This window comes from Anabrus simplex, chromosome 1 (genome assembly GCF_040414725.1).
Source record: "Anabrus simplex isolate iqAnaSimp1 chromosome 1, ASM4041472v1, whole genome shotgun sequence".
NCBI classification, from domain to species: domain Eukaryota; kingdom Metazoa; phylum Arthropoda; class Insecta; order Orthoptera; family Tettigoniidae; genus Anabrus; species Anabrus simplex.
The window spans coordinates 673,572,203-673,585,201 of NC_090265.1; the positions used below are offsets into that span (position 1 = coordinate 673,572,203).

The following is a 12,999-nucleotide window of genomic DNA, read 5'->3' on the forward strand; positions in this document are numbered from 1 at the left end:
CTGTTGGGCCTCGGCCTGGCAAGTGACCTCTGTCCAGCTCGAAGGCCAGTAGATTACGAGATGACGTGTGATCAGCACGACTAATCCTCTAGACCGTTATTCCTGGCTTTCTAGACTAGAGCCTCTACCTCACAGTCATCACGAAAGCTAAGATACAGGTAAAAATTCCTGACCTGTCCGGAATCGATCCTGAGGCCTCCCTAGACTGCAGAGGCGGCTATTATGATGCACAATAATTTGTGTAATATTTGTTGTAAAAGCATACCCTATGGTCTAGGCACTCGCCTTTCCTTTTCTGTTTTACGTCACTGAAGTTAATATTGGCGATAATAATTTCGTGTGGCTATTTCTAGCCGGGTGCAGCCCTTGCAAGGTAGACCCTCCGATGAGGGTGGGCGGCATCTGCCATGAGTAGGTAACTGCGTATTATTGTGGTGGAGGATAGTGTTATGTGTGGTGTGCGAGTTGCAGAGATGTTGGGGACAGCACAAACACTCAGCCCCCGAGCCATTGGAATTAACCAATGAAGGTTAAAATCCCCGACCCGGCCGGGAATCGAACCCGGGACCCTCTGAACCGAAGGCCAGTACGCTGACCATTCATCCAACGAGTCGGACAATATTGGCGATTATTTAAAAGTATAGAGTCAGACTATTATTACCACTACCATTATCGTCATCATCGTCGTCGCTAAAATAGACCTACAACATTAACGATGATAATAACCCGAAACAATATTTAATATTTGCTGACTAGTAATCATTTTCTATTCATCGTATCACAAGTTATGAAGGGAGGAAAGTGGAACTATAATTCCAAGCAGATCCAAAAACAGTTACAGTAGATGGTGTTACTGCATCTGTGGAGTCGACAGTGTCTGTTCCAGAAGCAGCAGTCTCGATTCTTCGCGACTCCATTCGCAACCCATCCATATCTAATTGTGTTTCTGTCAAATCTTTCTTCCCTCCCGCCAAGAATCCCCCTTCTTCGCTGTCCGCTCCCCTATTCCATAGCTGACGTGGGGGCTCGAATGCATTTCAGCGAATCGGCTTTGACTACGAGTGATGTCACTGACCGTCAATGGCTGCAAACAGCTGCGCGGATGGAAGCGGGTAGAAAGTTCTGAGAGATTCTCTCCAAGAATGATCCAAAATCGTTGTACCTCTGTCTAGTATATTCCAGATAATAGATCATTGTGCATATATAAGTGTGACAGTAGTAAGACAATATTGTTGTTTGTAATTGCTCGGTACGAGTAAGCTTTGAAGACTTCGCTTGCTGTTACGAGACTTTACCTTTCTATCGAACAAAGGTGAGTTGTTAAAACTTCTCATGTTGCAATTTTGCGGATTTTATATTACTTATGGGCTGTACCTACTAGATCAGTTTGTCATTTTTCGTTTCTTTTAAATTGAACCTTTCGTCGTAAAGGATGCTTCGTGTACCTACGTCGTACTTAAATGGGCCGATATTTCTCGAATTTAGAATAATTTTGATAGGTATATTAAGGACCATTTTAAAGGTGGTGGTACTCGCCCAGACTTCTTCATAAACTCAATTTCACACACTGTGTACGTATCTCGATATTTACGCATTTTACTGCTGATAAAGTCCGAAGAAATGTTCACTTCCATCCGTTTTTTTGGTCCCGAACTTGTAAAATTTTGGCACACTTTACAACCCAGCATTTTAGTTTTCGTATAAAGCTACTTGATTCTCTGAAAGAAATGATTTTTCGGAGGTAATATCCAATAATCGGACCATCATGGTCAGGATTGCAGTAAATCCATCGGTGCTTGCAAGTTATTCGTCATTCTCTTGATTCACTGTTCACAGGTTCAGGAGAAGGAGATTAAAAGAATATTTTGTTCATTTAATTTTTCCTGACGCGAACAATGTGTACTCCCTGCTCGTAAAAATAATTATGAACTCTCTTGCCTCGGTAGCACAAAACAAGTGTCTTATGCTTTCCAAATTGGTTATAAACAACAACGAAAGCAATTAAATCTAAACCCCCGGATTTTTAACTGTGAGGATTAGCTGCTTACTGCTTACGTTGGCATTATCCGCTCTTGTTGCAATACAATACCGTTAGATTCTCCTTTACAGGAACAAATTGTTTGGTGAAGGGTGAGAAAACTCACCTCCAGACTATTTTATTCCAGTAGCAAAAAATGTGGGTGGTTAAGAAAGAGGGCTAAGATGGCCCCTTTCTTTTTTCAATAACTCATAACCGAAGACACGACACGGTTAATAGAACAGGGATAGTTTTAGAACGACGGTTTAAAAAAACTGAAGTGTTCTGCTCGTACGCATTATACCAGAGTTGGGCGTGTACTCGTGTATTAGACTCTACTGGCCGTTCGTACACACGTATGTAGAAACGTAACAAAAGCGGACCAACGTTGATTTTGAGCCATAAGCATACACTGCTTAGGAAATGTGATGGCAATATTCCGAATGATATGCAATTCATTTTTTTTATTCTGAAAAAAATGTGCCGCTACTACATACCGTCGCATACCGCAACAAAGGAAGCACTGGGTGTTGAGTTCAGTTCCACGAGCATCTTCATGTGACTCTAAATTTGTGTTCAGCGTGTTCATGTCTATTGCGAATTCCAAATATTATCTCCACCACAGGTTAGTTAAGGACTATCAGTACTTGAAAAGCTTGTTACCTATACAGCCTTGGAAATCTGATAGTGCGATAGTCGTAGGAAATCTTCCTACAGTACGTTAATCTTATTGGGTCGAAGTATCTACATTTTGCACTATATGTAAACATTCTTAGTTTTCCATGACTGGAATAAAAAATAACTAAATGCGCAGGATTAGCCTGAAGTGAAGTGCTGACATCTTCGCATTTCTCCACCGGCTGTATTTACTCGGTATCCCCGTACTGAAACAAGAGGTCGAAGAGCTTCTCTATGCGAACTTAAATATACGAATGTAAAATTATAAAAAGGCTAATTCGGATGAATATTATCCGCGAAACTTTGTGATATATCGGTTCGCTACTGTCCAATCGGTAGATCTCGGGTTGTCTTCGAGATTCGTATTGGCAACCTTTTGACACAAACTGACTCGATTATGCAACGCTGGAGACAATTTGACGGTATAATTGCAACACTTCACGTACTGTTTACACAACAAAGCCAAAATATAGGTTAGGACTAAACTTGAGAGAGGAAATTATTAGGGGAGACATGTCGGCAGCTAACTTAAGACTGACCATCGAGGCATTCCATTCAGTATGTCGCGCAGATTGGGAGGGGTATTGCACAAATGTGAAAGAACTGGAAGAGGAATACTGGAAGCACGACCGTGTCATGGAAATAGCTATTAACGAGATTGTAATTAATAGTACTGCAGATAGCAGCGACGATTGTGAAATAGATATTTGTGAGAATTCATGCTAGGAACAAGATTCGAATCCAGAAATGTTATAAAAATATGTGATACAGTTGCTGGGCTTAAGATAATAAAGGTTTAGAAAATTCATTTCGATCGATTACACTATAGATTCAATTCAGATATCATTTCCATTCAGTTGGCAGTATTACCGGAACCGGGGTAACCCCCTCCTTACTCCTCACCCCGTAAAACGAAATATCAGTAAACGTTTCGCAGATAAAACCTTAGCACTAAGATTATGTTAGTCGACCCAACTGTCATACCCCTATTGCCAAACGAAAATGAACACAAACAAATCTCTTGAATCTATTTTCTAAGAAGCCCCGAAAGTTGGATTTTTGACTGTAGTTTGAACATGCCATTCGCCGTCGAGCTATTCACTTTACTCATATTGTTTCTGTTCTATACTGTAATGTACTGAAGTCTGAATGTCAATTATATTGATATTCAGACTTGTATCAGTGTCCTTATGACGCCCGTGCATGCGCGCATCACACACGCACAAGCGCCTCCATTATGTTCTTTCATTTTGAGAACTATAACCCGGCCATCCTTGGATCAGGCTACGCTACTGGTGACTAGTCCTAGAATGTAATGTCAGTTATGAGCCTCTTTTTTTTTTTTTTAAACCTAGGAATGACGATGCCCTGGTTATGTATGTTGTACAATTTTGACAACACCTATGCATCACACATTTAGCCGTGTGCAAGTCTCAGTTTTGGACCATGAAAATAACTATCAGAGTGAGCTGGCGGTCCGGTTAGCTGTGAGTTTGGATTCGGGAGATAGTGGGTTCAAGCCCCACTGTCGACAGCCCTAAAAATGGTTTTCCGTAGTTTCCCATTTTCTCACCAGGCAAATGCTGGGGCTGCACCTTAATGCCACGGCCTATTCCTCCCCCCCCCCCTAAAACTTTCCTCGCCCATCGTCGCCATTAGACCAAAAAAAATTAACTATCAAAACAGAGCTGTTAACAAAGTATTCGTTCCTGGGTCACGGGTGCTATTCCCGTCACCCTCGTGGACTGCGCTCAGTTTTACGGCGCATGCAGTTCCTGTCGCCGACCTAATATGCAGGGATGTTTGTTGGCCGTGCTGTTAACGTCCAATAGCTATGCGTGAACATTCGGGAGATGGTGTGTTCGAATACCACCGTCGGCTACACTAAAGATTATTTAGTGGTTTTGCAGTTTTCACACCAGGCATATGCTGAGGCTGTACATTAAGGCGACTGTCTTAGACAGGCAATGAGTCTCGTAGACTGCGCACACAGGCTATCATTTAGATGTAGTTCTCGATATTCGTACGTCCATCGAGGGTTGTACAGTCGCTTTCATTTTTTTTTTTTTAATGTAACTTTTGGTCGTTTCACTTGCAAGAATCAGAACTCATTTAATCCATTAGATAATGCATGAAAAAATTCAGATCGATTCGCACAAGTCTCCTTAAAACTTCGACAACTTTCATTTCAGTACTTTTTGCTTTTAATGGGATCAATCCAATAACGCCTTTTGCGTTTGTCTCGCACAAAACTGAAATCTCAGTGTGCGCCTGGCTCTTAAAATTAATAAAAACGCTGTGATGATGAATTCGGGAGATTGTACGTTTCAATCCCATTGTCCGCAGCCATGAAAATGATAGTTTTCCGTGGTTTCCCATTTCCACACATGCAAATATACCTTAATTAAGGACATGACTGATTCCTTTCCAGTCCTATCCCTTTGTCTGTCTTCATGGCTAAACAGTTAGTGTCCTGGTCTTTGGTCGCAGGAGTCCCTGGTTCGATTCCTGGCAGGGTCGGAAATTTTAACCATGATTGGTTAATTGCGCTGGCCTGGGTGTGTATCGTCATTTCATCACGACGCGCAGGTCGCCTACGTAGGTCAGGTGAAAAGAACTGCACGTGTCGAGCCGAACAAGTCCTCATACATTCCCGGCACTGAAAGCAATACGCCATTTAATTTCCTATCCATCGTCGCCATAAGGCGTCGGTGTGACGTAGAGCAAGGCAAACTGTAAAAGAAAATAACCAGCCGAGGCTAGACTGAACCCGGCCGGGAATAATCAAAACCTGAACCGTATTTAACCAAAGGCCTTGTTAAGTCATAAGTCTCTTGTAAATTTTCACATCATATTTGATTATTTTGTCTTTTCTTTACAAACTTTGAAGTAATATTGCCTTTTTCTCAGATTTTAAAAAGTGGAAATTGTATCCCTTTGAACAAAAGTAAAATTAAACAGAAATGACCACTTCGCTGACACACATGGTGAATTGTTTGGGATGTGCAATTTGATTTTTTTTTCTTCCAGAGAATTTAATGTTTGCAAATGCATGATTTGGGTATCCGTCTCGAATCATCTTGGATATCGGGAAGGGTGAAGGGCATAAGGTTGGAGCCTGTATTTCAGTTGGGGGGGGGGCGGCTTTTAAGGGGCCCCGCACACTCCTCACAAAGAATATATGTTACAGCCTCCGTGGCTCAGGCGGAAGCGCACCGGCTTCTCACCGCTGGGTTCCGTGGTTCAAATCCCGGTCACTCTATGCTAGATTTGTGCTGGGCAAAGCGTAAGCGGGACCGGTTTTTCTCCGGGTACTGAAGTTTTTCCCTGCCATGTTTCATTCCAGCAACCCACTCACTTAATTTCACCTGTCATTCATTATTCATTGCCCCAAAGGAGTGCGACAGACTTCGGCAGCCGGCACAATTCCTATCCTCGCCGCTAGATGGGGGCTTCATTCCATTCGTGACCCGTGGAAACAGGCTGCGGATTTATTTTATCTAGCCTGATGCCCCTCTGCACGGGACTGGTCAGGGCGATTGTGTAGAATCAGTCGATATCGTTTGTTTTACAGTTCGGCGTAGAGGAATAATTGCCACTTGGTTCTATCTAGTAGCATTTGTTACAATTGTATACAGCTGTAATCATCTGCTCTTGCCGTCTCGTGACACCGCAAGTCTCGTCACAAATTACCTGCGCCAAATTATTTAAAAAATAATCCAAACAATGAAAATTGATAACAAAATATCAGAAAAACGCTTATTTGATATTAGTGCATTTGAGATTGTATTATGCACAAATTTTGCTGAACATTTCACTTTTTAACAAAAATTATTCGACTAGAAGTCCGTCAGTTCTTTGCGCGAAGGTAATAACAGGCTTATCAATTGTGGTTTTATATTTTTCAAACTTTATTTGAACAGTTTTTAGTTTAATATTGTTTGTATATTTTTGTCTTGCAATCGAATAAATTATGAGACTTCTGTATCGTTTACAGAATACAGTTCTGCAGTTACATAAAAAATTTATGTAAGTACGAACTAAGAGGTGTGTAGTTGGTAATTCAGCAGCTCAGCTCTTAAACCACGGAGGCGGTCAAATAAAACCTAACAATTATTTTTAAGTCTTACAATAATAATCCCCGTATTTATACAATTAGACAATACTACAGTGTTGCTAGACTACTTGCTGTGATACTTGTTCTCAAGTTCTTCATTTTGAGGGGGCCCGTATCACTTTAATTACGCCACTGGGATGCCTTCTATCACAATCGATTACACGTATCCACTTCTTTCCCGCTCCTCTAACAAACAGTAAATCGCAACCCATTTGTGCTTCCCTTGGCCAGTAGGCCCTACTACTCTACAGTAGTGCAGGGATCCTGCAGGATCTGGTGTTTAGACCTGGCTACTCATGTTTGCTCTTTCAACGTGCCTTCGGCACATAAATGTTAAGCTATGGCTTCTTCAGAATGTTAAACTGCATTTTTATTTAATAACATTTCTCAATTCATATGATAGTATGTTAAGTACTCTTCCCAATGCAAATAAGCTGGTAAGTTGCCAGCAAATAAATAAAACAATCGGCACAATTTAAATCAACCTTTCTTTTCTAATTGGTACTTGGGAGATGTTTTCACATAATCGACTTCTGCACATTTCTTTCAAACTCATTTATTGGTAACTGAGATGTATACAGGTCCGAAGGAACGTCCACTTCAATCTCTATTGATGACTTTCTAGTCTGTCTCCTTGGCTGAAAGATCTTCATTCAAAAGGCCCTGGGGTCAATTCCTAGCCAAGTCAGGGATTTTGCAACTTTCGCTTTCGATGAATATTCAATGTTCACGACCGCATTGTAATCTAAATAGACTTTCAACCTACTAGGCCGTGTATTACATACGTAATAACTGTTGAAGAAATGTAGGTACAAAATAGAAATGGCCAACCGGACACCAGTGGGATCCGAACCCACAACCTCCCGATTTCGCATTGGTTACTTACGAATTGAACCATGGGTTCGGATCCCATTGGTGTCCGGTTGACATTTTCGTTACTTACATTTCCTCAACACGTACTATGTACGTAATATGCGACCTAATGCGTTCAAATTATATTTCTATTACTTTCACTTACCCCTAACAGCAAGTGCTGCATCAGGCCAACGGTAATCACAATCAGTTTAAATTATTAGAAAGTTCTTAACTGTTCCAGATGTCTCTTGCTCCATACATCATGAATGACTTCTTTGGCGGCTGGGACGTTTTCCGCCCAAGATCGCTCTTCGATCAGAACTTTGGACTGGGCCTCTTCGACGAAGATGTGCTGTTTCCACAACTTAACACCGTGAACTTGAGACCGTGGGGTCGAATGGCTCCCCGTGACAGTGGCGTGTCAAACATTCAGTACGATAAGGATGGATTCCGGGTAAGGTGGTATTGCTTATTTAAACACGTATGATGATCTGGTTAAATTTCGACAAATTGCTTAGCCTATTTCCTTCTTTCAGGCAAACATTGATGTGCAGCAATTCAAACCCGAGGAAATTGTTGTCAAGACTGTAGGAAATTCTGTCCTGGTTGAAGGAAAGCACGAAGAGAGACCAGACGAGCACGGATTCATCTCTCGCGAATTCCAGAGACGGCACACATTGCCCGAGGATGTTGACCCTAGTACAGTTACATCCAAACTCACTTCAGATGGGATCCTCACTATTGAAGCACCTCGCAAGGTATGAACATTTTAATTCAGTTATCAGTGTTTTAATCGTGTTTCTCATCACAAACTAATTGCTTATTACTTTTTTGTTTAGGCTTTGCCTCAACCTGAAGGGGAGCGTCTTGTCCCGATCACCCAAGTTCGAGCCCCTGCTGTCACCCAAGTTCCAAAACAAAGTGCCAAGGGAGAAAAGGCACAAACTCCAAAGTAATCTGTCTTTCCAAGACAGTTGTGTAAATGCTGAACTTCTTCAAAGTGTCTTCTAATGCAAGGACTTACAATTGTAAATTTCTGTAGTATACTTTTCATTATTCCAAGAAAACTGATGTATAGTTGAATGTTTCATTTTATATAGTCATTAATATAAAGAAATTAAAATTTAAAGTTTTTTACTTATTCATATTACAAAAAATCCTTTAAATGCTCCTTAACATTAGGAGATTCCCCTTAATGTTCTGGTTATAAGGAAAAAGTCTACATGCCTTCTGGTGGTCCACTTCGTAATGGACAATTGATGTCATTGCAGGCCGTTGCATAAAATTGCCTAATGTCTGCTTCAGATGGCCTTTATAAAAAGCAGTTGTCAATGCAAACAGAGTGAGGTGCTTTCTAATTTTCTTTCTAGGAGCTTGTAGAGATGCAAATTAGCATGAAACTTGGATGCAGGGGTTTTTGAGGTCTGTTACGTTGACTTACATGTAAACGTATCATGCCAGCAAGTACCAAAAGGTGTCAAAATTAGTGGAATAACTACTCTCGTACAAATTAATCGGAACAATGGATTTCTTAAAAAAATTCCAATGGTTAGCAACAGTGTGCTACAACAGGAGTTATTCGCAGTTCCTGCACTCTAAATATTATTTATACTGTTCAGTGTTGTTCAATTTGTGTGGCAATTGTGGTTAAAAGCCCTGTTTATTTTGAAGCGAGCCAATTTAGAGGATTTTTGGGGTGAAAGCAATAGCTGTCATCAATGGATACGACTCCCTGCAAGCGTAGTGAGATAAGTATTATCTCAATGTTTCTATGACAGTTTTATCTACTGCATTTGGTGTTGGAATAGGCACTATGAATATAATAATTCAACAGTACAAGCTGGATCAATTTCGCTGAATAATTGAGAACGATGGCAAGAAGAAAAACTCAAATGAGTTTTCCCCTCCGGAGAAATAAATTAAACACTAGGGCTAACTGCTGTAGACTTGTAACATAAATTGGCCGAAAGAGTGAATCTCCACGATTCTAATGTTCGCCGTAGACTTGTTAACTAAAAGGAAAGCCTGTAAAGAAACGCCTTGTAACAGGAGGAACTCGCAAGAAACTTCTTTTGTGGGCACGTAGTCATCAGGGTTGGACAATGGAACACTGGAAGACAGTTATTTTCTCTGAGCTATTTGCAAGGACAGGGTTCAATATGTGCGCTGAGTAAATGAGGCAAAAACTTCAGATTTGCAAGAGCCCGTGCGGAAGATGTTTTGGGTAGTGATGGGCAGTCTGAGACGAGGTCTCGAGATTTCTCGGGATTTCTCGAGATTAGCGCAGGCACTATTTCTCGCGAAAAATTTCTAGAGATCTCGAGAGCGTTCTCTCCGCATTGTGCGGCGAGCAGGCCTACAGGTAGTCGGAGCTGAAAGTTGTTTGTGCCGAGTATGCGAATAGCCAACCACGGGCCTCCTCAACTTTGTAAATACGTGTCAACAAGCGACTAGGGTGTTCATTTCTACCGAGGTCTATTTTGACGCGGTATAACATAAGTATAAAAGATACGCATTCTGGCACTGTATGCACTGGTAGGTACACGAATGAGTGGTTTAAATTAGTGATGCCGGGCTGAGTGGCCCAGACGGTTAAGGCGCTGGCCTTCTAACCCCAACTTGGCAGGTTCGATCCTGGCTCAGTCCGGTGGTATTTGAAGGTGCTCAAATACGACAGCCTCGTGTCGGTAGATTTACTGGCACGTAAAAGAACTCCTGCGGGACTAAATTCCGGCACCTCGGCGTCTCCGAAGACCGTAAAAGTAGTTAGTGGGACGTAAAGCAAATAACATTATTATTATTAAATTAGTGATGGGCAGTCTGAGACGAGGTCTCGAGATTTCTCGGAATTTCTCGAGACTAGCGCAGCCATTATTTCTCGCGAGAAATTTCGAGAAATCTCGAGAGCGTTGTCCCCACATTGTGCGGCGAGCAGCGTGTCGTAGGCCTACAGGTAGTCGAAGCTGAATGTTGTTTATTCCGAATATGCGAATAGCCAACTACGGGCCTTCTCATTTTCGTAAATACGTGTCAACAAGCGACTAGGGTGTTCATTTCTACCGAGGTCTATTTTGAAGCAGTATAAAATAATTATAAAGGATACGCATTCGGGCATTGTATGCACCGGTAGGTACACGAATGAGTGGTTTATGTACAGAACCTGACGGCTACTGTAGGTACACGTAACTGGATACTAGAGGCGTGCATTATTCATTCAAACTCCAGACGAGGCAACATGCGCCTTGCTGCATATGCAACCACCATTACGCATGAGTGGAATGTGCCATCTAAATTGCTTCAATTTGCTCCAATTCTTCCGACAGACAGGTGTACATTGTTATCAGACTCCGCATTCAATACCATATGACCACTGGTTGTGTTTACCGATATTTTGGTGATGAAGGAAATAATTACTTACAATGCTATAGAGTATTCGCGTCATAATTAGGTAAGTAATTCTATATATGACGGTGCAAAGTGAACTGTGTCTAACTGTACGCGACAACTTGAAGACGATGTCCGAAACGCAACGTAAGTCGTGGATATCGGTTATTTTTAAGAGATGTCACATAGCACAGCCCACTGTGTTGCTTATTCAAAAGAAGTAAAATATATCGGCAGAAATACTTCTGGGATAATCCGGCACTTAAAAACGCATAATATCAATGAAGAAGAATCGTCACAGAGCAACACCGGCCTGGTCTGAATCACAAGAAACTACCCTGCCGACAACGATTGTGAGTCATCCAGGTAGGTTTACATCCTAATAAAGTTTACCGTTGCTAAATATGTTAAATGGCCTGCGTCGTATTGGGTGCCCATCATGTTGTTGCTGTAAATTAATTACAATACCCACAATGAATGTTTAATATTAGAAACAATGCTATAGCACCGCTGTGAAATGCAGTGATTTGTAACACAGGTAGGTTAAATGCCGACATTCCGTGCAAACAAATGAACCTGCCCTAAAACCCCAATCCGTGTGCTCAGTGATAACGAGTGGTAACTTAATGGATTTGCAATGCATTAAAAGCAACATTACAGCAGATGGATTAAAAACTCTACGTACTGTGACCGTTCACCATCATGCCATGGAGATGTTAGGAGGTCTGGCTAATTATATATGCTGTTTTCCGCAACATCCTATGACATGTAATGCAGTAGTTAGCATTCTGTATATCAAACCGGGGTATGATCCGCGACGCGCCAGTCCGGAAGGAGCAGTTTCCTACGCTATAATGAGAAGAGGGCAACGCAGTATTGCTAACCTTGAAACCGCGCTCTCTTTCCGAGCGAGAAGGGATGATGACGCTACGCACGGAGATGAAGGTTATTGGAGACTGGGCCGAATTAAGGTGTGTTAACTTTTGAAAAATAAATTCCCAGTCATACGCGCATAATGTTCCCTACATATTTAATATTTAATTATGACATTTACAAATATTATTATTACTGGCATGCATCTCTCGTGTTTAAGGTATATAAAAGTATGTACTTAACACTATGATTTATTATTTCCCAAAGTATACTCTGGTGATGGGTTTGATTCCAGCTTTGACTGTTTTTCTTTAAATATATAATTTGTTAGGTAAACCCAGGATACGCACATATATGTTCAGCGTGTATGTTCATCGTAAGTGTTCAATGTAAATATACATTTGTCGTGGTCAAATGGATCACATGTTCGATACTCGGCAATGCAATCTCGTGTGTATAACAGATGTGCTTATATTGTGTTATAATTTTTTTCTCTCTATCCAAATCATGACTAGTAAATAAAGATACCTGGTTCTTACCCAGGAGGCTCGAGTTCGATCCCCGGTACCGGAACCATATTTAACATCCATTTGTGACGAGCGTTTAACAAATAAAGGATACCATTCAGTATCCATTTTTTATAAATAAATAAACTCATATATCAGTGCATGTTGATCGAATGAATTGGTGTACGTCAAGAGCTAATTATGCATGGACAATTTCAAGAAAGAAGGCATACAATGTATATAATTGTGTCAGTTTAATTGTTTCTTTTGCTCACATGTTGAGATAGAACATTATTTGTGTGGTTCACATCAGTATAAATAAAATGTTTAGAATATATACTTGAACGGAGATTCTTCTTATTTAACAAATATTAGCATATTCCTCTCATATTATAGAATCCTACTTTCATTATTTTAGATAGTGCCTATTTTATTTCTTTATCGAACATTCCATTACCCATATTGCTCTACGAATTCAGCCGGTGATCTTATGAAAGTAGGGAGGATGAGACTTCAAGCCTGGTAAGTAACTTCTGGCGATTCTCATACAAATGTTCCATCTGTACATC

At 41.0% G+C, this 12,999-nt stretch overlaps 1 protein-coding gene across 1 annotated transcript; it reads left to right on the forward strand.

Moving 5' to 3' along the window:
* The first annotated feature begins 1,122 nt into the window (after positions 1 to 1,122).
* On the forward strand, positions 1,123 to 8,796 carry LOC136886274 (alpha-crystallin B chain-like). Its single transcript, XM_068227240.1, has 4 exons — positions 1,123 to 1,312; positions 7,909 to 8,121; positions 8,204 to 8,425; positions 8,507 to 8,796. The coding sequence occupies exons 2-4, from the start codon at positions 7,909 to 7,911 to the stop codon at positions 8,621 to 8,623; spliced, it is 552 nt and encodes a 183-aa protein (XP_068083341.1). The 5' UTR covers positions 1,123 to 1,312; the 3' UTR covers positions 8,624 to 8,796.
* The last annotated feature ends 4,203 nt before the right edge of the window (positions 8,797 to 12,999 follow it).

What these genes read in the sequence shown, in the direction of transcription:
- LOC136886274 (XM_068227240.1), top strand. Translation starts at nt 7,909, where the DNA reads ATGTCTCTTGCTCCATACATCATGAATGACTTCTTTGGCGGCTGGGAC. An exon ending in ACGATAAGGATGGATTCCGG is followed by an intron (nt 8,122 to 8,203) that starts GTAAGGTGGTAT and finishes TCCTTCTTTCAG; the next exon opens with GCAAACATTGATGTGCAGCA. An exon ending in CTATTGAAGCACCTCGCAAG is followed by an intron (nt 8,426 to 8,506) that starts GTATGAACATTT and finishes TTTTTTGTTTAG; the next exon opens with GCTTTGCCTCAACCTGAAGG.